The sequence below is a fragment of the Rhipicephalus microplus genome, chromosome 1, assembly GCF_043290135.1.
Source record: "Rhipicephalus microplus isolate Deutch F79 chromosome 1, USDA_Rmic, whole genome shotgun sequence".
In the NCBI taxonomy this organism is placed as follows: domain Eukaryota; kingdom Metazoa; phylum Arthropoda; class Arachnida; order Ixodida; family Ixodidae; genus Rhipicephalus; species Rhipicephalus microplus.
In genome coordinates, this window is record NC_134700.1 from 251,819,580 (window position 1) to 251,846,767 (window position 27,188).

Consider the following 27,188-nt stretch of genomic DNA (forward strand, 5'->3'; position numbering starts at 1 on the left):
ACGGGCCTTAAAATTACTTATGCCTTTTCTAGTAAAAGACGCACATGCAGAATATATACGTGTCGTTATGGTGCCTCAGACATGCGTAACAATTACTTTTTTAATTGACAATTGCACAAGCATGAACGCTCAACCCTAAGCAACATTGGTGGGCGCAGCGCATGGGGTCGGCCGTTTGAAGGTCCCCAAGAAAGACTATCGTCTTTAAAAGCAAGTATTGCGCATGTCTGGGGCGCCATAACAACACGTATATATTCTTCATGTGTGCCTTTTACTAGAAAAGGCATACATAAGTAATTTTAAGGACCGTAGCGCTTATCGCGCTGCGCTAACCATGCAACGCTTGCACGGAAAAGCGAGTGCTTCCAACGCTTTGCTAAGACGAGAAGGTGGTGGCACATACCCGTCGCATTGCGTTCTACACCTTATCACCTCTGAGATGGGCGCGCACACCCGTCTCAGAGCCACGCGCTTTGTTTTCTAAGAAAACTGCCAGATGGCGTTCATGTCTCCCGTGTGATGTGGCTGTACCACCCTGTACCACATGGTATTGGAATGCCCACACAATACACCTCTACAACCCAGAGCGCAGCACAACACTGTTGGGTGGGAGGCAGCTCGTTCCAGCTCTGATCCGAAGACCCAAGTGGCCATCGTGAGACGAGGGAGGACAGCGGCCCGTGCCAATGGGATCCCGGACTAAGGATCCCACTCACCGACATTCCTTCCTCGGTCACAAATAAATGTTTTATGCTCTCTGACTTGATGGAAGGAGACGCTGCTCTCGTCGGAGCGAGTGGACGCGCGTCGTGTCGGCTCCGGTTTCAACGAATGTTTTGCAGTGGAATTCACCTAGAAGCACACAAGACTTTGGTACCCGCGTATTCAGCTTGTCATCAGGAATCGCCCGGAACCAAGTTCCAGGTAGGGACTTGAATTTTGACACCTTTACCGACGCATTTTTGTCAACCACGCTGGCGAGAGAGATAGGCCTAACGCCTGCCACCGGCAGCGCAGCTGCCAGAGACGCTGCTGCCTAGGCCGGCCTAGCTCTGCGGGCACCAAGAAACGCCGGTCGGCACGTTTGACGCGTCCGACTTTTTGAGAAGAAATGGAGATCACTGTGGAGGCAGAACCCATTTCTCGTGAAGAATTCGAAGAAAGTACAGGATGGAGCACCGTAGGATCAAAGAAGTCGACCCGCGGGCAATCACTAGAACCCGGTGCAGATTCTCAACGAGGGAATAACAACAGGAAACGGCGTGAGCAATGCCTGAGTCAGATAACAAGATTAAGCCGGATGCCTCCACTGCCCCGAGGTGACTACAAGATCATCATCCGACCTAAAGGCGGCCTTCGACTCACCGATCATGGAGCCGCCCGACTGGCGACTAGCATTTACCACGCCGCTGAAATTCCGAGAGACGCCCAAGATGAGGCCACAATATGCCCAAATTTCCAGCAAAATATCATCGTTGTGAGCACACCCATCGAGGCGCATGCTGATACCAGAAAATCTCTCGCATTGTGGTCGGCAACAAGACGTACGATACCAGCGCATATGAAGCAGCACCAGACGGTACGTCAAAAGGCGTGATACGTGATATCCCGTTGGAAGATACTGCCCGAGATATTACAGCTAATGTGATTACAACAAAGAACCCTACAGCCATCGCTGCAAAACGCCTCAGCAACACAACGACGGTGATCGTACTGTTCGCTGGTCTTCGCGTGCCAACATACGTTCGATACGGTGGGGCAATGTTGAAGTGCTCCCTTTACCGCAAACAGATAGAGACGTGTTACCAATGCGGTCGCCTGGGGCACCGCGCAGATGTATGCCCAAACCCGAAAGACCACGTGTGCCGTGGCTGTGGTACGACCAACCCCCCGCAAGATCACCAATGCTAGCCCACTTGTCAACTATGCGGCGGTGACCACCAGACGGACGAGAAGGCGTGCAGGGCACGTTACAAGACGCCGTACCTGGTGAAACGCCGGCGATGGGAGCGACAACAACAACAATATGAAGACTACCCGACGAAGCCAACGCCTGTCGACAACAGCCTCGAGCAGCGGGACACTACCCCTACCCGGAAGCCCGGAAAGAAAGCCTGGTCGAGATCTCGGTCGCGGTGTCGGTCGCGGTCTCGGTCGCGGTCTCGCCCCCGGCCCCACTCCCGGCCCCGCTCCCGGCACCGCTCCCTGTCGCAGTCAACATCTCGGAGCCGTACACCTGGACCTGGCGCAACCTTCAAGGTGGGCTGGGTAGACGTAGTCAAGGGGGCGCGCTCGGTGTCTGAGGAGGCCGCTTCTCAAGGCAAACTTGATAAATTAGAGGCTGAAATATCACAGCTAAAGCAGATGTTAGCACAACGTAACCAGAAAAGTACAGCTTTAGGAGAGGAAAACAGGACCCTCAAGGAGGAGTTACACCACTATAAAAAAACAAAACATGCTCCACCAGTAGTACCACCGCTCTCAGCTGTTACACCCAGTGAAAAAATGGAGGAAGGTACAACACCACCACCTCCCAAGCGCAGAGCCGAAGCCCAGGCCAATGAATACAAACCCGCACGCGTGACGCCCGAGAATAAAGTCCTGAAGGAAGTTCAGCAATCAGTCAAAGAATTAAATGAGTGGATGAGCAACGCATCCCGACTGATCTCAGCCCTTACTGACCGCGTAGAGATTATAGCTAAAATTACCCAGCAACAAAACGAACACCTACAACAGCGACTCATCGCTGCGGAGGCTAGAATCACCCTTCTGCCACCTAGCGGACTGGACCCCGCAGCGTGTGTAAAGCAACCTTCCTCGTCGGCAGTCAGTGTGATACAGCCGGCGACATTCCTACCCCCTGCATCTCATCATAGCTAGAAATCACGCCTACACAATTTGGCAATGGAATTGTAGAAGCTACGCGAATAAGCAAGCAAATCTTCACCAATACCTTAAGGGGAAAGTTAAGGCCGATATCATTTTATTGCAGGAGACACATTGTCTCGCTAAATTGGCAGGCTACCGCTCGATCGGACATGCCAACGGGGAGACGACTGTCCTTACCACCCTAGTTAGACGAAACCTTACGTTCACGCAACACGACACGGAAATTACCAATATAGACAATATATTTATTGAACTCGTTCCGCAACGCAAGACACAGGAAAGTCTTTTTATACTAAACATATACAGCAACCCTAAACAAAAGAAGCACAGATTTCTCACACTCTTTAAACGCGCCCTCAACATCGCTGGCCAAAATCCCATCTTAATAGCGGGGGACTTCAATGCACCACACACTGCCTGGGGATACTCTTATGTGTTTCCTAAAGGTAGGGCCCTCTGGTTTGACTCGCAGCAAGAGGGATTAACTCTCATCACCAACCCTAGCACACCCACACGTGCGGGCACTAGCTCCAGTAAAGACACAACGCCTGATCTGACGTTCACAAGAAACACATCAGCAGCCACCTGGAAAAATACCCTAGAGGACCTGGGTAGCGACCACTACATCATCGAGGTACATGTTTAAGGTGGCCCACGTAAACCCACGGGAAAAGAGCTAAAGTTGGTAGACTGGACCCAGTTCCGCAAATCACGTGAGAACCAGGTCCAACCCATCAGCGACATAGAGGACTGGATACACACGCTTAAACAGGATATTAATAATGCCACCCGAATCGTACCTCCCGAGGCACACCTCGAAGAGATCGATAGCCAGCTTCTCCACATGTGGGAGGCAAAGCAATCGCTCCAAAAGAGGTGGAAGACACAGAAACACAACAGAAACCTCAGGAAACGCATAGCACTCCTCAACACAGAGATAGAGATGTATGCAACACAGCTAAGCCGGCAACACTGGGATGAAACCTGCAATGCGATGGACAGGCAGCTAAGCCTTAGTAAAACTTGGCATTTTCTACGGTTCCTGCTCGACCCAGAAGACAGCAAAACCGCCCAACGACAAACCATCAACAAACTAATACATGCTTACAAGGGCACCGACGAGGAGTTTCTTAGGGAGGTAGAGCTCAAATATATCTCTCAGGCTCCTACTCAGCAGCATCCAGATTATACGGGCCAGATCAACACTACTCTAGACGAAGAATTCACCGAAGCGGATATCCGTGCCGCCCTACAAAAACTTAACACCAAATCTGCATCAAATCTGCATCAGGTCCGGATAACATCACGAATAAGATGATACGCAATTTGGACGATGAGTCGATCACGCATATCACAGACTATATTAATAACTGCTGGAACACCGGAATCTTGCCCCCGCATTGGAAAACGGCCAAGGTGATTCTGATTCCGAAACCAGGCAAACCACTGAATACTGACAATCTTAGGCCCATCTCCTTAACATCTTGTATAGGCAAATTGATGGAACACGCTTTCCTGGCTAGACTGACAAATTACCTCGAAGACAACGATTTTTTCCCACACACCATGATTGGCTTCCGCAGGCATCTTTCAACGCAGGATGCCATGTTGCAGCTTAAGCATCACATCATAGACAGTACGGGACGCTCCACTAAGGGCATACTTGGTCTTGATCTGCAGAAGGCTTTTGACTCTGTCACGCATAGCACCATTCTAAATCAGGTCAATACCCTAAACTTGGGGCTTCGCACGTACAACTATATTAGGGCATTTCTTACGGGCAGAACGGCCACGATCACTGTGGGAGCACTCAGGTCGTCCGAAATGACCATAGGAAGTGCGGGCACCCCGCAGGGTTCCGTGATATCTCCCATGTTGTTTAACCTCACCCTCATTGGTGTTCCTTCAAAACTTCAAACCACCCAAGGTCTTCATCACACCATTTACGCCGACGACATCACCCTCTGGGTGTGCGACGGCAGTGACGGTTCCATTGAACAGAGATTACAGGAGGGGATTGACACAGTCAAACGGTATTCACAAGGAACTGGACTATCCTGCTCGGCGGAGAAATCTGAGCTACTGCTATATCGCCCTTCACTTAGAGGTCGGCCACCCAAACAACATCCCCAAGCGCAGGCACACGCTGATATAAAACTCACTACAAGCGATGGTCACGCCATACCAACCGTGGACAAAATCAGAGTGCTAGGTTTGATCATAGAAAGTAAGGGTACCAACGGAGAGACAGTTCGCAACATTGAAGCCAGAGTGTCTAACACGATGCGCCTCATTAGGCGCATTACCAATAAACACAAAGGCATGAAAGAGGCCAGCATCATCCGTTTGATCCAAGCGTTTGTTCTAACTCACATCACCTATACGGCGGCGTACCACCGATGGTTCACCGCGGAAAAGTCTAAACTCAACAGCCTAATTAGGAAAATTTACAAACAAGCGCTAGGTTTGCCTCAAAACACCAGCACCGAACTACTCCTTCAACTTGGTTTACACAATACCCTTGAGGAACTTATTGAGGCGCAACAAATCTCCCAATTCGAGCGTTTAGCCAAGACTAAGCCAGGCCGCCAGATTCTATGTAATCTCGGTATTACTTACCACACTCAACACGGAGACAAACACGACATACCACGCACTATCCGTGCTAAGCTAACAGTACCACCCATACCAAGAAACATGCACCCTGAACACAACAAGGGCAGACGTGTCAGTAGAGCCAGAACCATGTCAAAGATGTTTGGGCGCAACCATGAGGCAGTCTTTGTCGACGCAGCACGCTACCAGGAACGTCACCACTTCGTGGCTGCTGTCGTAGACCACACACAACAATGCAAAAGCAGCGCGTCAATCATCACACGGAACGTAGAAACGGCAGAGGAAGTGGCTATCGCGATGGCCATAGCCCACACTAACGCCTCATGCGTAATCAGCGACTCGCAGACAGCCGTTCGAAACTACGCCAGCGGCAGAATCTCCCCCGAGGCATTGCGGATTCTTAATACAGGCAAAATTCACGAGGCGGACAAATACGTACACATCTTGTGGTTCCCTGCCCATACACCACTAGGTAACGCGGAGGCCAATCCGAATGAAGTGGCGCACAACGTGGCTCGAGGTCTTACGTTCCGAGTCACGTCAGACGAAGCGGCCACCCAAACGGACCTTTCTGCGCCAGTGTGGGAATGGGACGATCGGCTCACTAAATTTAATGACATAATTCAACAATATCGACTGCAAAGGCGGGAGTACCCTCCGCCTCACTCCAAGCTAAATCGGGCCCAGTCCATTCAGTGGCGACAGCTACAAACACGCACATACACGAACCCTGTCATCATGCACCACATATATCCTGACGTCTATAGTTCTAATCTATGCCAGTACTGTACCACCAGAGCCACTCTCGACCATATCCCATGGGAATGTCCAGCATTAGTCAGAAATTCTGGGGTCGCGGCCTCCAATGAAGACCTTCGGGCGCGTTGGTGGACTGCGCTGCTCAGTTCGGGCCTGGACAAACAACTTTGGGCGATCCAGCAGGCCAAGGAAGCTGCCGGGAGACACGGTCTCTCCGTTGGCCCCTAGGTGGGAGCCCATCCCAGCAATCTGCCGGAAATTAAAAAAGTCTATCTCTCTCTGACTTGATGCGCTCGTTCGCCTCCGCTGCACGCTCGAGGCAATGCAGCGCCTCCAAAATACCATTCACCCACCCACTTTCTTGCGCTGAACATCAAATAAATGTCCTATTCATTCTCTCCACACGCAAGACTATCGTCTTTCGACGACATTTGCAGATTAACATGCAGATACGGGGCCAATTTTTTTAAGACGATAGTCTTTCTTGGGGACATTCGACGCAAAAATTTTGGTCTGTCTGTCTGTGTATCTGTACAACTGTCTGTTTGTCCGCACTAAAGGATTCTTTAAACGGCACCAAACGATACACCACACGGCCGGCCCCATCCGCAGCGCCCACCATTATTACTCAAGGTTCAGCGTTCAAACTTGTGCGTTTGTCAATTGAAAAGCAATTATTGCGCATGTCTGAGTCATCATAACAACACGTCAATATTCTCTACGTGTCTTTTACTAGAAAATGCATACATAGGTAATTCTAAGGACCGTAGCGTTTATCACGCTGCCCTGACTATGCAACGCTTGCACGATAAGGCAAGTGTTTCCAACGCTTTGCTAAGACGACACCGTGGTGGCACCTACCCGTCGCCTTGCGTTCTACATCTTATTTTTTTTTTTGTACGAGCTAGCGGAGGTCAATAACTTTTGACTTTGGTGTGCATTCTAAAAGAATGTGTGCCTGCGTTTTATCCCTTATTTCGAAGTAAGTGTATCCTGTAACTTTTTTTTTATTTCTTGATGTCAAAGCACAATAATGGATGTCGTTTACCACGGTAAAAGCGTCGCTCTAAGGATTTCGCTAAACGTTCAGCCAACGAGCTCACGGCTGAATCTGGATTTGCAGCCAGAACCCCATCTAGATCTACAAGCAACGCGGGGACAAGATGAACATGTACATCAGCGAAATGGCCTCCCTGGTGCCCATGTGCAAAGCCATGTCCCGGAAACTGGACAAGTTGACCGTACTCCGAATGGTCGTGCAGCACGTCAAGACCATACGTGGTACATGCTCGTCACGATCACTGGGGTCGACGCAGAATGTTCCTTCGAATGCGTGTCTTTACAGAAACTTAGCTGAGCATTTACTGCACTGTTAATTACTAATGATCGCACAGAAAACGATGCCATGTATTCGTTCAGCGATTGTTCGCTGTGCGGCGATACTTCGCAGCGCTTGCTCACATTACCAATATCAGTCCACCAATATCTCATTAATCGACTAATTTATGCCTAAAAGCATTACTGGTGTTTATGGTTGGTGGTCATATTCAGTTCATACCATTAATTTGTCTTCAATCATGCAGGTTCCATAGATTCGTACACGGAAGGGCATTACAAGCACCCGTGTTTTTGGACGAGGATGTCAAAAACGTTGTCTTTCAGGTAAGGGAAAGCGTAACTTGAATTCTGAAATGCCTGTAAAAGACCAGGATATCCCAGCGATGCTACTATCTCTCATGGGCACCATAGTTATGCTTTTGAAAAGGCTAAATACTTCGTCAGCCCAAATGGCCCTGACGATGCCGGATGTTCTCAATCTAGTGTTTTCAGTGCTTCACTGGTCCCCACGGATCGTCCATGACCCTCATTAAGGCCGCAATTTCCCTGTCGCGTGTCTGAATGCGGAAGTCGTGTTGGTCAGAAAAGTTTCCGGCCTCAGTGACTGACTGACTGTACATCTTTGTGCGTGCAGTTTTCTCCTTCGATTTCTCTCTTTCTATTTTTTTATCGACATCCCCCTATCACCAGTGCAGGGTAGCAGACCAGACGCTCACCTGGTTAACCTCCCTGCTTTCCCTCTTCTTGTTTCTTCCTCCTTATTCCCCTAAATAACCTTCGTGTAACTTAAGTTCGAAGTTACCCACAAAGCTTATTTTCTCTTGCGATCAAGATAGCAATCGGACAAACTGGTAGACTATAGGGTGGTGGAAGAGGCAAAATTTCTAGAAGTCGAAAGATTCAGGTTTCGTTTCCAGAAAAAAAATCTTGTATTTTTTTATATCGCTTGTTTCTACACCACCTTGACTCCGAATGTTGCCGGAAAATTGCCCGTCTCCTGAGCACTGAATCTTTTATTTATTCTAACTTGAAGTTTAACGTGGTGATTAGCTATTTCGCAAGGCCGCATGATAATTATAGGACGGTGCATGGCCGTGTGTCTGATCTCAGGAAGCGAGGAAAGTGTTCGGTAGTTCATCGCCCAGCACCGTTCTCGTCGGGCCCGGTGACCGGAACGGCGATGCAGACCCATTCGCCCTAGCCGTCACCTCAGTCGGGTCACGCTGCTGCGTCATTCAGGTCCACGTCGCCAGCCAATCAGGCCATGGCAGAGTCTGGTAAGTGACCTGCCCGCTAGATGATAAGTTAGCTGCGTCGGTATGTAACCTGTGAAGGAGCGTAAAAAGCCTCCTGTCGACTAACATGCAGTACTGTCTTTCCTTGATAGCATGCAAACGCTTGCCACTGAGAACAAAGATAGCCAGGCTTTACAAGGCATGGCCCAACTTTCGCTTATGTGAATAATGAAACATTGGGTGTGGCCAAACCTCGTAGAGTTATTACTGATCTTTGTAGCGAGTGTCATAAGTGTCCACAATGCATGGACGTCTTTTTTTTTTTTTCAGATCGTCGCTTATTGCGTAGGTTCTTATTTTCTTTCTATATGCTATTCTGTACGCTGTCAAACTGGCCCATCAAATCCTTTAAAACTGTCAAATTTTCAACCGATGAGAGAGATCGTAGCTGCTATGTGAGTCAATCACAGTTGACAAGACGGTGAATTGGACATGGCAGATTTTTACGTCGTTTCCAAAAGCATTTCAAGATGTTTCAGCGAACTTGTGAACAAGGCTGCCGTGTGGCCATCGAAAATTATCTTCCCATCCAATTTCTCACACCTTTGTCCCGAGTAGACAGGCTCCCATCACACCGTATACTTCGCCTGGGCAGAAGCCAACCGGGTTTATGACAGAGGCCTGCCAACGTTACGGTTCCCTGCTTCGCATCCAGACCAAAATCTTTTCTATAAATCAGATTCTAGTCTATCAGTATCTAAAAACATTACTATCAGCTGTGTCGACGAAGCAAAACACTGATAACATTGAATCTCGAAATTAATGCCGCATGATTGCATTAGAGTTTTGAGCCCTAGCGGACAAAATGCTTCTTGAATAACGCTTTAACTGCTTCAAACGCCTTTGTATGCTGAGCGTGGTGACACTTCATTGTCACAACTCACGAAAACAATCCAGGGCACAGTTTGTAAAATACTTCGGGCAAGGTAACTTGCAGTTTGTGAAAAGATGTGTCCTGGAGTTTGAACGAACCACGAAAGTTTACTGCTTGGAATGATACGCTACGGAGCAGGCGGGGAGCACAACTACATTTAGATATTTTGCTGAGCAAACCTCTATTTCATAATATGCACCGGCCAATTGCAGTCGAAAATAAGTAACGGCTGCTTAGAAGTGCACAATGACGTTTTATTCTGCTGACGTCTAAAAACAATTTACGAAGCTATTCAATCGCCTACAGTGTTTGGTCAAACGCAATCTTTTTGTGTTAGGGAGGGAGGAAAATAAGAGTGCACACTATTGAATGGACATTCATTCCAGGCTACACAAATTAGGTTTTTTATTTTTGGAGGGCAGTAGGCTAAAGACAACACGTGCTTTTAATTTCACGGATAGCACATTTTAAGAGAGCACCATGCGTGCGACGTTCGCATAATGCTGGTTTTCGCACAATGTTATAACGAAGCCAGTTTGTAATGCGGTGTTATTATCAGTAATCAATATTGGAAAGTGACTGAAATTAGTACGCGCAGTCTGTGATGACTAGAGTTTCACCATCGTTGAGTGCACACGAGACAGAGAACTTGTGGAGTCTTTAACAATTAAGCCATCACAATTCAGTGTTGTAATATTTGCAAACGTGGTCACATGCCGAGAATAATTAAGCCTTGAGTAGACGTATGGTAATGGCTAAACAAACCCGTCACGGTGGTCTAGTGGCTAAGGTACTCGGCTGCTGACCCGCAGGTCACGGGATCGAATCCCGGCCGCGGCGGCCACATTTTCTATGGAGGCGAAAATGCTTTATGCCCATGTGCTTGCATTTAGGTTGACTTTAAAGAACCCCAGGTGGCCAAAATTACTGGACCCTATCACTACGATGTCTCTCATAATCATATGGTGGTTTTGTGACGTTAAACCCCACTGGAAGTATTATTATTGTTTGAAATGGATGAAAAAAAAAACAGGTCGAACAATGACTCTTTAGACGACGTGTAACATCATCATTGTCTACAGCTCTCATGGTGGCTACTTGTTTCGCTTCCAAGACAGATTTGACAGTTTTTTCCTAATTCTTATTGTTTTTAACGATGCGTTACTTACATCCTGGAACCCAACAAGTTTGTTAAAGAGTCACGAACGATTCTAACAGCACAATAAATATGTAATAGCAAATACGTGAAACAAGTGTATCAACGATTTCTCGCTCAAATGAGACTCTGATCCACTCGCGTATATTTACCTCAGTAAGAGATCTTGCCTGTAGTTTTACGTTATTCTTCTTCATCTTAGATATGGACCTGGTGAACAGCTTCATGAGCCGGTACATCCTGACCACCAGAAGTCAGGGCAGCAGTCGAGGAAACGATGAGGCGGCCGTGGCGGTCATCCTGAACTTGCTGGAAGCGGACGCTGGACTTGGTAGACCGATGTAATTCAGTGGCATGCCGCTGCCCTTGTCTTGAAACGCCTGTTCGCACTCCTCTTTACGCGGACCTCTCGCAAACCGTTTCTCGCGTCGAACAGAGAAAAATGCAGCATCTATGGACACTCATGCGAAGACATTGCATCTAGCCTGTATTCACTCCGAAGTGTGTGTACGTTACCGCACAGAAGCCCAAGTCACGCTTCGGTAAAGACCGAGCCCAGCAGGAAACGTTTCAAGAAACTGACGTCCATCCCTTCCAGCGTGGTTCGCAGTAAACTACGTGGCGTGCTTGTCGTAGAGTGCTGGTCTCATTTAGGCTTTCTGTGTTTAAACAGCGAATTTTGCTTCTATAGAGCGATGTTGGTTGTGGTCCACTATTTCCCCGTCCTTAGACTGACGTACGTGGGACCATGTCATACAGCCGCTTCGCAAGCATCGTTAAGATAAACTCTATACCCTTGCTGCGCACTCCCTGAATGCATAAACTCACGCATTTGGAATCGCGGGCCCCAGAAAAAGATCTCTACCCCTGCCAGCGCAGTGCTTCGTCACAGTGATACTTAGTTACTGCGCTGACAGTGGTAGAGATCACTTGTAATCGGACTGGAGCACATTAGAAGCTGCTTGTACAGTACTCGTAAAACAGGCAAAACAAGTGTTGGATTTACCTCGTTTCTTCGTCATACTCTTTGCAAAGCGTCACCCGATGCCCATACTGTGAGCCCTTGAAGGCAGGTGATCTGATGCAAGCTTTGGTTGACACGCAGTTGGAAGTGATAGATGTACAATTCTGTAGACGCATCATGTAATATTCGATAAGTTTAGTCGTCGTAGCTCTGTTTGCGACATGATGTGAGCTTTGTACCACAGAATATACCGAAAGACCAACTTGCGGCAAAGGTAAATAAAGTTGAAACCGAGCAACAGTCCGAGCCACGTTGTGTAAGTTGCAACGGTGTGCTTTGACCACAATGATCCTAACGATAATTTTGAAGGCTTTGTTCGAGGGGGGGGGGGGGGGGTCATAAATTCTACAAGCAAATGAAGATATGCAGCCAACTAAACTAAGCGATCATTCAGTGTTCACCATAAGGTGTCCGTTGCGACGATATTATAATCAAAAAGAATAAAATAGCGCAATGATGTTTCATGGTGTATATGAGGAAAACTCATGGCAAGTGTGCTCGTAAAATGAATATTTTTGTCAAGATCAAGGTCTTCCCATGAAGTCGCGATGTTATTGTTCCATGGCCTATTGTATTGAAGTTATTTACTTTCTCCTGTTCAAAATAAATATTTTTGAAGGATTATGACATGTCTGTTGCTGTTGTCGTTATTCTTGTGCCCTTGCGCCATTGAGGGGTCGTTTGTTTGCGCGAGCTCTGCGACGAGCAATTCTGTGACAAAAGGAAAATGCTTCTAATGGGCCTAACTCTGGGTACTCATCACACAGGTAAAACACGACCCTGACTTGAAGCATTCTATTTAGCGAAGGCTTGGGCATTTGAAACTTCATTGCTAAATTTTCACGTGTAACAGTGCGCTACCAAGCTACCCAAGGGTGCTCTAATCGGTTTGGTTATCGGTGAGCCTTGTTACAGCAAGCGAGTTCTGCGGAGTCCCGCAAAGTAGCGAAGGCTTATGAAAGGGAGAAATGACAGCCAAACATTCGTAGCATGGACCCGCGAAGAATTCCGTAAGGATTTCTCGGAGCAAAGATCTGCTAGTTGAAGGAAAATTCGTCTTGGTTTCCGGACCAGGACGAATTTATTTTAAACTAGAACAATTACGTCTGCGTATTCTTTTCTTAATGCGGGAGAGAGAGAAACGAAGGAGAGAGGCAGGGAGGTTAATCAAGCTAGGACTTCGGTCATCGTACTACCCTACCGATCCATAACAGACAAATGGCTCACACGGTAAAGTATCTTCACTAAAAAGTAGGTTGGCCTAACTTCTATGGGTGCTTTTTTTTTTAGCCCAGTGGCTGAGACACTCGACATTAGAGTGTGCCACCGGGGGTTCTAATCTCGGCACAGCCTCGAAGTTTTCTTTTATTTTATACTTCTATTTTCTTTAGCGCAATAATAAGGTTGAGAGATACACACAGTCTGCAAGCCTGGGTCTTTAGCCCAGTGGGCAACACACTCGCCTTAGGAGCATAGGGCCTTAGGTTCGAAACTCAGTGCATTATTGTAATTTTTTTTATTTGATAGGTGAATTTCTTTAGGGCGCATTCACGAGATTCAGAGATAGTGAAGTTGTGCATGCCTGGGCTTTTTGCCCAGTGGTTAAGGCCTTCATCTTTGTAGTGTGAGCTAGTAGTTTCGAAACTCAACGCAGCTTACAAGTTTCGTTTTCTTTTCTATATGTGTTTCTTCAGTGCGGTTTGTATTACGTGGCAAAGATATGGATGGATGGACAGACACCTTTAATCATCGAGGCGGTTTCTATGCTATTGACGTATGTAGAAGATCCACTCACCGTCTCTTTTTCGAGTAGAGTAAATAAATCAAGTAATCAATCAATCTTTATTAGTCGAGTAAGAAAACGGGTAATACAGTTCTAGAAAATATGCAGAAGATGTCACAAGGTTACAAACTGCAGGCTGGAGGTGGTTAATAGGCGCGAAATTTATTGTAAAAAACTCTGTGATAGCGGCTCCAACTTTAGTGTGACGTCACACCGTGCAAAGACGGACCTCCTGTGCGCGTAGAAGCCTCCCGAGCAGAATCTTCCCCTGATGTTTTGGATTTCCCACAATTCATGTCGAAAAAGAGTCGAAAAAGTCGGGTTTGTTATCACCCCTGATAAGTCTCAAGTTGTGTCTGACGTCACAAATTGCAACAAAAGATATACTGAGCGTTTAATTGGAGCATCTCGAGCTTAAGCTTCCCCTGGTGCGTTTGCTTTCCCGCAATGCATGTCAAGAAAGCAGTCGAAAAAGTTGGGGCTCTTATCGCCCCTGATAAGGCTACTCTTTTTTTCTGACGTCACAACTTGCAACGAAAGATATACTGTGCGTTTATATTAGAGACCACAGAGATGAAGCTTCCCCTTATATGTTTGCTTTTCTGCAATGCATGTCAAAAAAAGCAGTCGGAAAAAGTTGCGGCCCTTATCACCTCTGATAAAGCTAAACTTTTGTCTCACGTCATCAGGTTTTTTAGCCGTTGACGACATATGAGAAACAAAAAGATGCAATATTAGGTCCACCGCTTCAAGGTGTGACGTCAGACAAAACTTGAGCCTTATCAGGGGTGATAAGAGTCTCAACTTTTTCGGCTGCTTTTTTTTTACATACATTGCGGGAAAGCCAACGCATCAGGAGAAGCTTCAGCTCGGGAGGCTTTAATATAATCGTACAGTATATCCTTCGTCGCTCGGTGTGACGTCAGACAAAAGTTGTGCCTTATCAGGGGTGATAAGGGCCTCAACTTTTTCGACTGCTTTTTGACATGCATTGCGGAAAGCCAACGCATCAGGGGAAACTTCAGCGCGGGAGACTCCAATATAAACGTACAATATACCTTTAGTTGCCCGGTGTGACGTCAGACAAAAGTTTAGCCTTATCAGGGGTGACAAGGCCCTCAACTTTTTCGGTTGCTTTTTTGACATGTATTGCGGGAAAGGCAACGCCTGAGGGGTAGCTTAAGCTCGGGAGAGACTAATATAAACAAACGTACAGTATAACTTTCCTTGCACGGTGTGACGTCAGACAAAAGTTGAGCCTTATCAGTGGTGATAAGGCCTCAATTTTTCCGTCTGCTTTTTGACATACATTGCGAGAAAGCCAACGCTTCAGGAGGAGCTTAAGCTAAGGAAACTCTAATATAAATGTACAGTATAGCCTTCCTTGCATGGTGTGACGTCAGACAAAAGTTGAACCTTATCACGGATGATAAAGGCCTCAACTTTTTCGGCTGCTTTTCTGGCATGCGTTGCGGGAAAGCCAGCGAATCAGGCAAAGCTTGAGCTCTGGAGACTCTAACGTAAACGTACAGTATAACCTTTGTTGCACAGTGTGACGTCAGACAAAAGTTGAACCTTATCGGGTGTGATAAGGGCCTGAACTTTTTCGGCTGCTTTTTTACATGATTTGCGTAAAAGCCAAGGCATTAGGGGAAGCTTCAGCACGGGAGATTCTAATATAAACTAGCAGCAAGGTATATGTAAACTGGTAGCGTAACTTAAATAGAAGCGCATGGATCCTGTAGTCCGCGGCTCGTTGCCACCATCGCCATCTACGTGAGGAGGGGACAACTAAGAGCAAACAAAAATTTAAATATAAAATATGACGTCATAACTGGAAGCGGTAGCGACATCGCGCATTTGCCCTATATGGCGCGAATTGGAAATGTTTCTTAACTGCTGACTCCTTGCGTGCCGTTATTAATACGCAATTTTGTTGTGCGTTAATTGTGTCTCGTTATTTACATGCAAGAGGGAAGGGAAGAAAAAAAACAAAGATTGTGGAGGCAAAGTTGTTTTATTAGCAAGATGACGTACTTGCAATATGAACAAGAAACTTTGCAGAGGCAATTGAGAGAAAACTGTTCACTAACACAATACCATAACAGCTCGAAAACTCACGTAGTCCAATCATCGAAAACCACTGCAGCGAGACAGCAGCTTTGAAAATAAATTGATTGAATGATTGATTTGTGGGGTTTAACGTCCCAAAACCACCATATGATTATGAGAGACGCCGTAGTGGAGGGCTCCGGAAATTTTGACCACCTGGGGTTCTTTAACGTGCACCCAAATCTGAGTACACGGGCCTACAACATTTCCGCCTCCATCGGAAATGCAGCCGCCACAGTCGGGATTTGATCCCGCGACCTGCGGGTCAGCAGCCGAGTACCTTAACCACTAGACCATCATGGCGGGGCAGCTTTGAAAATATAGCTTTGGCAACAATAGAGTACAGCGTCTCGTTGCCTAGCGTGTCGTGTTCACCATCACCAGAGGCTAGGGCACGCCGGCCGTGCGCCTGCGAAAACAGTCGGCAGTCACAGGAGCGGCTCTGACACATTCTGTGAGCTAGTTAAGCTCTGAATTGCCACAACAGTGAACAGCGCATAAATATAAGTAAACTACTGTAGATAAGCATAAAACCATTATGGAAAAGTGAGCGATGCCTCGTTAGCCTGGCAAAGCGCCGAACCAAAAACAACGCCGAACAAACAAACGCTCCAAGGTAAAAAAACCACTGGCTCATATTAACAGACTCCCTGCATGTGCCCGCTGTTTCTGAAACTAAACGAACAAAATATGGTGCTCAACCACATACCAAAGACTAAAGCTCTTTTAAATTACTCTACTAATTTTTGTAACGAATAAAATTAAAACTGTTTAATATACACGTTTAAGTCATTTTTTTTCTATATTTGTCTCTTCCTCACCTCGACGTACTTCAATGTCTAAACGAAAAGTGGTCTGAAACCTATTGCGACAGACTTTCGCAACCTATTTAGATTGACTTTGCGTACAGTATATCCTTCGTTGCACACTTTGGCGTCAAGGGAAAAGTTTAGCCCTATCAGGGGTGATAAGGGCCTCAACTTTTTCGGCTGCATTTTGACATGCATTGCAGGAAAGCCAACGCCTAAGGGAAAGCTTCAACGCGGGTGAAAGGAAGGGAGGAAGAAATAACCAGAAAAACAGGTTAGGTTGTCCTTAAGCCGGCTGGCTACCCTGTGCTGGGGAAGAGAAGCAGGCTCACCAAATCAGAAACAAAAATAAAAAAGGAATGGAGATCATTTTCTTCTTCAAAGTAAGTGCATTTGACGTCTAAGCGCGTTCTTTATCACACATATTCGTAACCCTGAGGACATTCAAGTAAGGTTTGTCGCGTCACTACATAGTTGCCCGTCTAGAGCATGAGCAACTAGTACACCTTTCAGAAGTACATCTTTTACTACTACAACTTTTAGAATATCTAGAAGTCGGAATGTGTATATTAAATCGACTATGGGGTTTAAAATGTAATAAAATTCCTGCAAACAATAGTAAACAAAAATACGTTAGTGGTGTCGGGTTTCGCACCTGGGGCGTAACAGCTCAAAGTCAAGTGTCATTACCATTCAGCTAAGCGTAAAAGTTAGCCGAGTGCCAATGTATTTTAACCATATGAATAATCTGTACCAGAGATTAATTGTGAGTGCGAGGCGTTAGCCACTGAGCCACAAAGGAGCAGCTCTTGCAGCGCCGAAACGGCAAGCTTTTTACATCTACTATACTTACCGCTGGCGATGGCCACCTAGGGGGAACTATCGTGTTTTCAGCCTTACCAGCGAGATGACGCAATGTGCGCGCGTTTCTTAGAGATACTGTATATGTTACCTTTAAGCAGAGTTGATGCCCGGAAGGAATGGCGTTAATGTGAGTAATAAAGCGTTTTATAACAGCAAATGAACACCCAAGCATCACAGCATGAAAATTGCGTAACTAGTCGGTCGTCCGATGCTCCAACACATTACAAAAGCTAATACTAATAACAAATTCTCCAACCAAGTTATAGTCCAGACATAAAAGGTAAGGACTGTATACTAACCCGACGTTTCGGGACCAATTCGGTCCATTCTTCAAGGGTGATTGCTCGGTCGGCACTGAAGCTCGCGATTTTTCTTGGCGGTGTCACCCTCTCTATCGTCCTTCTTTACACCTTTGTTGTTGCCGCGGTGTTTTCTCAACTGGTTCTGTAGACCATGCATGTATACACTGGGTTCCAGTTGAGCGGTTGACATTTACAGGACTTGTTTGTATGTGGCAGGACTCTAAAAACTCTTTTTTTTTCTACCACCTAGGGTTCTTTAACGTGCACCCAAATCTGACCACACGGGCCGACAGCATTTTCACCTCCATTGAGAATGCAGCCGCCGCAGCCGGGATTCAATCCCGCAGCCAGTGGATCAGCTGGCGAGTACCTTAGTCACTAGACCACCACAACAGGGCTACTGTTCAAGTGACCAAATAGTACAAGCAATATTACAATAATAGTAGTGTAGATTTTTAAGTACCAAAACCACCATACAATCATGAGATGCCATAGTGAAGGGCTGGGGTTATTTTCACCACCTGAGATTCTTGAACATGTACCCAACACCAATATAACAGGCACATATGATCCAGTGTACCGCATTTTGCGTAATGTGCTCGTCTCAGTCTATCCCGAAATTTACAGGCACCACGAGGGCTTGTTGTACGGGAAAAGCTCCTTAGGGTGTGGGTGTGTCCTTCCTCCGTTGGTGTATGCAGCCACCTTGCAAACATCCCACTACACCCCATCACCGATCCACCACTTCATCGACCATAAAGCCAATACTGTTGAGAAGTAGCCAACGTGAAATGCAAGACGGTCGAGTATGTGTATGCAGGTGCGCGTTAGAGAACCACAGATTTTCCCACTGTTTCTACGTGACCGCCTATAGTTACACCTTTGCAAAGTGCCCACTACTTCGTCCTCGCAAACATGCCGCTACGCCCCATCACCGATCCATTACTTCACAGACTATGAAGCCGTTATAATGAAGGGGAACGGAAGCGGCGTTATAACTACCACTTACCAATACTAAAATTTCTTGTACAAATATATACAGTGTTCGTCACGTCTTTCATGATGTAGTGGGCGATATTTGCGGATGGCTCGCAGTTTAGCGATGAAACCCTCCAGCCCTTCGCCCCACTTATCATCATTCACTCCGTGGTTATGCTGCTATTTTTTAGAGCAGACAATAGTGGGGAGTTGCACACAGTCTGGCCACCTGCATTACAGGTGGAACAGATTTAATACATAACCTTAACAGAGCAACTTAAAGACACCACTGCCGTTGGTCAACAGCAATTGGAAATATAGATGAAGATGGCAGCAGTCACGCATTGGTGTGGAAACGCTTCCTGGGGGGGGGAGCCCATACTTCCGAAATCAAACAACACAGCAAAGTAGCTTTAGCTAACCAGGAGGAGTCCATGTGGATTTTTGTAGCTTTGCACAGCAAACAGTTTAATGGCAATTCTACCTTCCAAAGAACTTTTGACAGCATTGTACAAAAGGACCGCCAGTTCTATCCATGCAGCTCGGAAAACCTCGTCCTGCCAATGACTACCCGCAGAACAGACTGCCAATTTCGTCAATATAAAATGAAGGATTTTTCAGCATTTGCTGTTCAGGGTTTACAAGTTTCCAAAAGAAGAATTCAAGGACCTTTCAAAAAACTTACGGAGCACAATTGTAGCTTACAGCAAACTTTATTGCACTAACTAAAGGATGTTATGTTCACTGATTGCATAGTTTCACCAGACTAGACGTTCTGAATCTCAGGGCAAGATTTCAGTCCATTTTCGTCCTAATACTGTGAAGTTCATCAGTCTTAACCTTCACAGTCTTTCACAGGCTGTTGGACTGCACTAGGCTAGCGACCGAGGCCAGTGAGAGCATGCTGTATTGTTTTTTTTGTATTTTTTCAGCAGTTTGGTGAGGAAACCACTAAAAGCGAAACAAACAAAAAAAAAACCTTTCAGACACTAATAGTAGTCTACTGCAATAAGCGCATTATGCAACTTTTTTTATTTTTTTTACGGAGAGCTCTCAAGATGCTGAAGCTTCATTGTGGCCATCAGCTCATGGCTTCTAGCCGACCAAATCCAAAGCAAGCATGCATACCTGGATGTTGTCAATCTAATACATGCGGTATGACTATGTCAGATTTTGAAATTGCAGTGTCGTGAAACGCACCAAGCAATCAATTTTGCCCAGAACCACGCTCAACTGCCGTGAACTTCAAGGATTTTCAAGGTTCAAGGGTTTTCAAAGACCATAACGAAATTCCAGGACTTTCAAGGCCTTGAAAACGAAATTTTCAATTTCAAGGGTTTTCAAAGACCTGTGTGCACTCCGGCTGTTCATCATCATCAGCCTGACTACGTCCACTGCAGGACAAAGGCCTCTCCCACGTTCCGCCAGTTAACCCGGTACTGTGCTTGCTGCTGCCAATTTATACCCGCAAACTTCTTAATCTCATCTGTCCACCTAACCTTCTGTCTCCCCCTAACTCGCTTGCCTTCTCTGGGAATCCAGTTAGTTACCCTTAATGACCAGCGGTTATCCTGTCTACGCGCTACATACCCGTCCCATGCCCATTTCCTCTTCTTTATTTCAACTGTGATATCTTTAACCCTCGTTTGTTCCCTAATACACTCTGCTCTCTTCTTGTCTCTTAAGGTTACATCTACCATTTTTCTTTCCATTGCTCGCTGCGTCGTCCTCAATTTAAGCTGAACCCTCTTTGTAAGTCTCCAGGTTTCTGCTCCATAGCTAAGTACCGGCAAGATACAGCTGTTATATACCTTCCTCTTGAGGGATAGTGGCAATCTACCTGTCATAATTTGAGAGTGCTTGCCGAATGTACTCCACCCCATTCTTATTCTAGTTACTTCAATCTCGTGGTTAGGCTCTGCGGTTATTACCTGCCCTAAGTAGACATAGTCTTTTACAACTTCAAGTGCACTATTACCTATCTCGAAGCGCTGCTCCTTTCCGAGGTTGTTGTACATTACTTTCGTTTTCTGCAGATTAATTTTAAGACCCACCTTTCTACTCTCCTTGTCTAACTCCGTAATCATGAGTTGCAATTCGTCCACCGAGTTACTCAGCAATGCAATGTCATCGGCGAAGCGCAGGTTACTAAGGTATTCTCCATTAACTCTTATCCCTAACTGTTCCCATTCTAGGCTTCTGAAAACCTCCTGTAAGCACGCGGTAAATAGCATTGGGGAGATCGTGTCCCCCTGCCTTACACCCTTCTTGATTGGTATTCTGTTGCTTTCTTTATGAAGCACTATGGTAGCAGTTGATCCCCTGTAGATTTCTTCCAGAATGTTTATATATACTTCATCTACGCCCTGATTCCGCAGTGTCTGCATGACAGCTGATATTTCTACTGAATTAAACGCCTTCTCGTAATCTATGAAGGCTATGTATAGTGGTTGGTTATATTTTGAGCATTTCTCTATTACCTGATTGACAGCATGAATGTGGTCGATTGTTGAGTAGCCTGCTCGATATCCTGCTTGTTCGTTTGAATTCTAATGTTTTCTTTACTCTGTTAGCAATTACCTTTGTAAATAGCTTGTATACTACAGAGAGCAAGCTGATCGGCCTGTAATTCTTAAAGTCCTTGTGATCTCCTTTCTTATTAAGATGATGTTAGCATTCATCCAAGACTCTGGTACTCCTCACGTCAAAAGACACCTCGTAAACAGGGTGGCTAGTTTTTCTAACACAATCTGTCCCCCATCTTTCAGCAGATCTGATCCTCACCAGCAGCTTTGCCTCTTTGCATGCTCTCCAAAGCTTTTCAAAAGACATCTCTTAAACAGGGTGGCTAGTTTTTCTAACACAATCTGTCCCCCATCTTTCAGCAGATCTGATGTTACCTGATCCTCACCAGCAGCTATGCCTCTTTGCATGCTCTCCAAAACTTTTCCGACTTCTATCATTACTTGTGGGGTGTCATCTGGGTTACTGCTAGTTCTTATAGATGATATGTGGGGTTTAACGTCCCAAAACCACTATATGATTATGAGAGACGCCGTAGTGGAGGGCTCCGGAAATTTAGACCACCTGGGGTTCTTTACGTGCACCCAAATCTGAGCACACGGGCCTACAACATTTCCGCCTCCATCGGAAATGCAGCCGCCGCAGCCGGGATTCGAACCCGCGCCCTGCGGGTCAGCCGCCGAGTACCTTAGCCACTAGACCACCGCGGCGGGGCTGCTAGTTCTTATAGTATTAAGGTCGTGGTTGTCCCGGCTACTGTACAGATCTCTGTAAAACTCCTCCGCTATTTTAACTATCCTATCCATATTGGTAGTTATTTTGCCTTTTTTTATCCCTTAGTGCATACATACGATTTTTGCCTATCCCAAGTTTCCTCTTCACTGCTTTGAAGAGGAAACTTGGGATAGGCAAAAATCGGATGTATGCACTAAGGGATGTATGCACTCTGGCTGTTACTGGCTATAAAATTAGGTTATCTAGCATCGAGAAGCTATAAATGATTACAAGCAACACTGGGATCTATAAAAATTGTGCAACCAGCTGCTGACTGGTCAAGCTGAACATTTTGTCATGCTTGCCATGCAATCACTGGCAGTAAGGCGCCATGAAAATCAGATATCCATATTTTGTGCAATTCACATTGATCTTATCAGAATGCCAGAGAATCTCATTTGGCTCAGCAGTGGAATCGCTGCACAATGCAATGTGCACTGCACAATTTACCTCTTTACAGCAATTTGCAACACACACAATCAGCATTGTGCACTTCAAAACTTCATTTTTAATTTTTAATATGAAACGTTATGTACAGCATAAACATCATACATTAATATAGACAACACAGCAAGAGCCTCAATGTATACATAACTACACAATAAACTTATTCCTTCTGACATGTCAATAGTACATCCCCTGATTATTTGCTTTTTGCATGATTTCTTAAAAACCGCTTTCTATGCCACTGCACCTGGCCTTGAGGGAACGAAGGGCAAACAAGAGATGTGCGGGCAAAGTACTCTTTCTCCCCAAGTATCTATAATATACGTGAAAAGGACAGCAAATAAAATACTGCAAGGCATACTGTCCAATAATGCACAGACTAACACCTTGACTGGAAAATGAGGCTTATAAAAGCATTGTGTATATAAGCCATGAGCCAGCCTATGATCTTACAATGCTGCAGCAGTGGCCATAAAGGAAAATTCCCAGGAGATGAGGGGACAATGTCGAAATGTCGACAAGTGCTTGTACCCCCAAAAAAAAAAAGGGGGGGAGTAAACAAGCAAGGCTGAAACAGAGCTATCTACATGTGACAGAGATAGCTGCCATGTTTGTTTCCAAGAACGAGTAGGTTCACATTAAGCAATCATTCACTTGTCCATAACTGCACAAGTGGGTACAATGTTGACCTCGGAACAAAAATGGCAGCTGCATCCAGGGGGATGCTAAATTTGCCCAGCTCTACAAAGCACTGGTAGCAACACACAAGTCAGTGGTGCTACAGCAGATACTTCATGCCGGATGGTAATGGAGAAAGAAACTAGAGCATAATGCTCATGAGTTCCTGACTGCACCTGCAGTTCTCTCTCCAATGCAGCGCACAATGAAGTGAGCACAGAATCTATGAAGCATTCTGCTAACAGCTGATCCCTTCTGAATGGCCTGCTGGGAGATTAATGTCACTGATCGAAGACAATGTTTGCGGACTTCTACACACAACACATGCCTCTTTACTGCAGTTGCTTCCAAAGCCATACCTTCTGGCAGCATGTGCACCTACAGTACATCCCGAAAAGTCCGCTGCAATGGTATTGTCAAAAGAGTGACCAGGGAGAACTGCAGAGCTGGTTCGACCAGGTCTTTTTTTTGCTCTTGCATCATTCGATTTTCAAAGAGATAACGTTGAAGCACATTGCAAAAACAAAAAGTGCAACATATGGCTATGGCCTTTGAGGCTCCAACATGTTTGTTCCCAGGTTTTAAAAGAACTACAATGCTCCTAGAGCAAGAGGAGATTAGGGCCAGAGAATGAAGAAAAGAAACTGCCATGTCCATGTGTGTCGTTTCAAAACGAGCTATAAGAAATAAAGTGAACAAGAGAACCCATTCCTACTGTCCTTGCCCTATTCTCCTCTTCATTTACAGTGAAGCGTCCTCTATGTGCCCCTACCCTAGCAAAGCCTGCCCCACAAACGGCCGCCGCCTCGAGCGTCTCGACGACTACGACAAAATGCACACACACACAACTTCACAAGCTTGGCTAACCTGCACGCTCATGAAGGAAATAGGGCATGCCAAGAGTGACTCAAAGGATTCAGCACATACTTTCACAGTTCAACCAGGCATTCCATGATAACAGTGGTACTCCCTTACATCACTGCTGAACCACTCAGCGAAACATCCACACACAAGCACACATACAAATAAAAAAAAAGGCCCACAACAAACTAGGGAGCATTTGTCTATAAAACGTTTCACCCTTCGTAGCTTGCCCCTGCCTAAAAAAGAAGGCAGGCTGTTTTCTCTCTGGAGTGTCACACTGCTGGAACTCATCATGGTTGAAAAATGAAAAAAAAAAAAAAGAGCTGCATGCCTCAAGCAACAAGTTGGGTGTGTGCACCTGCATCCATGCTCACGGATGTGTGCCAGTGCAGCCACTCCCTCCAGTTAGTATATATACCTATACACCCCGTCTGTATACATATATGTATATATATATACTGCGTATGTACAGATAGAGAAAGAGAACGTAATTGGAGGGGGCTACAAAAGGGGGCGCCTCTGTTTTCCATCCTCGACGTCATCACAGTCGGCGGCAGCAGTGACGCCTCCCTTCTCGGCCACAGAACAGTGCTCGGGGGCAGCAAGGTCTGCTCGTGGCGGTGGGTGGGGCCTGGACAATGTGGTGGGGCTCGGAAAGGGTCCTTGTAGAAAGGTCATCACTTGCAGCAGCCACCCGATTGCTGCGGGTGCTCGCTAAGGTCCACACCTCGACGGCCCTGGCCACTGGCCCCACCACCAATGGCCGAAGTACCTTGCTCCGTCTTGGGAAGCTTCTTGGCTGCATCCAATAGTCACCATACAGTATTTCACAGTCAGCATTGACAATTCGCTGCTAACAACTCCCAATCAAGTTGAAATGACAAGTTTTCAATGCCAAGTTTTACACTATTGCCCCATTCTACGAATACCATCATATAACAATGCTATTTGCCACTACCAGGCAGCTAGTTGTTTGGAGAGTATGGACAGTAACCAGGGGCTCCAGGGAGTTCACTTTAATTTGCTTGTGGCACAAAAAATGAAACAAGTCTTACAGCCACGACTTTTCTGAAGGCTTTTCATGTAGTGTGACCTCATTCATACGTTTTTCAGCGGGCCAGGTAGGAAAAAAACAGCCGATAAGACGCAAGAGTGAGGAAAGCTCCAAAAATGAAGAAGAGCGCAGGTGCTTTGACTACAAACTATTTCGGCAAGGCGAGCTTAAGACTTAAAATATTCGGTGATCGTTGACTGCCCTTTCAATCGCTCGCTGGTAAACACCAAGCGTTTCTCAATAATTTGAAAGGCCGCATTGCTTTCAGGGTCGCTTTGGTGTGCGACGTACCTGCGAAGGTAGTCCAGGGCCGCGACGGCTTCTCCAAAGTGAGATCGGCCGACTACACTGCCAACTCCTCAGAATCGCATGGCTCGTACTCGTGGTCATCAATGTCCCCATCTTCAGTTACGATAGAGTTTGCAACGGTCCACGGCTTTAGTTTGCCCGAGCCATCCATATTGCAGCAAGGGAGCACCATCAGCCGATCTTTGCTGCATTTGCCTCCAAGTCACGCTTCGCCCTTCAGGCTTAACGATTGCGATGGCTGAACACAGAAGAAGAGGCCTGTTTCGTCAGCATAGTAAATGTCACGAGGCTCGTACTTCTCAATTAAGGAAGATAATGTGGATTTCCAATTATCGGCAGTTTACTTGTTCACACATGCCGCTTCTCCGCTTATTGTTTTGTAAGCGATGCTGTACCTCTTGTGGAAACGACCGATTCAGCCATTTGACGCCACAAAATCAGTGATGCCCAGTTTGTCAGCTATTCCCCTCGCCTTCTCGCGTAAAATGCTGCCGTTGAAGTTCATACCGGCAGCGCAAGCTTGCTTGAACCAGGTGAGAAGAGCCTCGTCAAGGTTCCTGTGCGTAGCGCCTTTGGGGTTAAAGAGAGCGGCGTTCCCTTCAATCTCTGCACGCTTCAAGACGATGCTGTTGAGCATTGACGCCAAGACAAACTCAAGACTAGGGTTGAACTAATAAAATAAAAGTTATGTTCAAACTAAACAAATAGGGCTTTATAAACATAAATGCAAAAACCTCATGTTCCGGTCATTGAAGTGCCGCAGCGAACATGAGCACCGCGAATAAATTTAGATCGGTTCACCACGCCATTGCTATGCAATTAGGCAATTCTTTTATTACGATAGGGACTATATTGACACTCGACGGGTTTTCGCCATCACCGCCATGTTTCGCGTAAACTACAAGTTGGTAACATTCTTCGCGCGAAAAATTGCACACGCTGGGGTGGTGAGAGCTGCTCATGCAGAGATTAAATTAGGCGGTCGATCACTGTCGCTCGGAAGGCCCACGCGATAGCATCGCACCGTGTGTTAGTCGAATGCTCAAGCAGAGATGAAACACGCCGCCAGTCTCGAATGAGCATCAAAAAAATATTTAAAAATACGCGGAGAAAAGGGAGGGGGGGGGGGGGATCGTCGCTAGAGCAGCAGCAGTGAACTTTGATTCTAAGGCCGTGGTTGCGATAGGCTGGCGCATGCGTTTTGGCAAGCATCAGCGTGCGGCTCGTAAACCGTTCTATGTGGTGCGCTCTCAACGGAAAGGGATTGTGCGATCAGAACGTTCCTTCCCGGAGCGGCTGTATGTTTCTCTTACAACAGCGTTATGTAGAATTTCACGATATCGGATCCAAAAGAGTTAGCTTTCAACCTTCATAATGTCACGGGGTCGTGAGGTCGACAAAGGCAGCCACCGCTGTTTTCATGGGTGAACTTTATTTGGGTAAACCTGTGCCCGGAAAATGAAATGTCACTCTACAAGCAATACAAGCTGTAGACTAATAGCAAACCAGAATGTCAGCCATCGATAACCTGCCAAGCAGCACAGTGCATCAGCATTTATACATGTGCCATTAAAGATTCCAGCGTTATCGCTAGCAGCTGCGCAAGTTCCAGAACAAACTACAGTGAAACCTCGTTAAACCGCACCCGTGTAAACAGTAGTTTCGTTGTAAAAGTAGTGAAGTCAAATTCCCTGACTCGGCGGCCATTGAACATAATGCATTTTCTATCCGCATAAGCTG

General features: G+C 46.2%; 1 protein-coding gene and 1 long non-coding RNA gene across 3 annotated transcripts in view; one reads left to right on the forward strand and one right to left on the reverse strand.

Moving 5' to 3' along the window:
- Positions 1-8,751: 8,751 nt before the first annotated feature.
- On the forward strand, positions 8,752-12,583 carry LOC142769476 (uncharacterized). The gene is made up of 2 exons (XR_012885830.1): positions 8,752-8,879; positions 11,130-12,583. It is a non-coding gene; the product is annotated as an uncharacterized LOC142769476 (long non-coding RNA).
- Positions 12,584-22,581: 9,998 nt separating this feature from the next.
- Rab5 (RAS oncogene family member Rab5) overlaps positions 22,582-27,188 on the reverse strand; it is a 37,416-nt gene continuing 32,809 nt past the window's right edge. For both annotated transcript variants that reach the window (XM_037435042.2, XM_037435040.2), the window contains exon 5: positions 22,582-24,884. In XM_037435042.2, the coding sequence (XP_037290939.1) occupies positions 24,763-24,884 (122 nt within the window). In that variant the 3' untranslated portion in view covers positions 22,582-24,762. The remainder of the gene's footprint in view (positions 24,885-27,188) is intronic.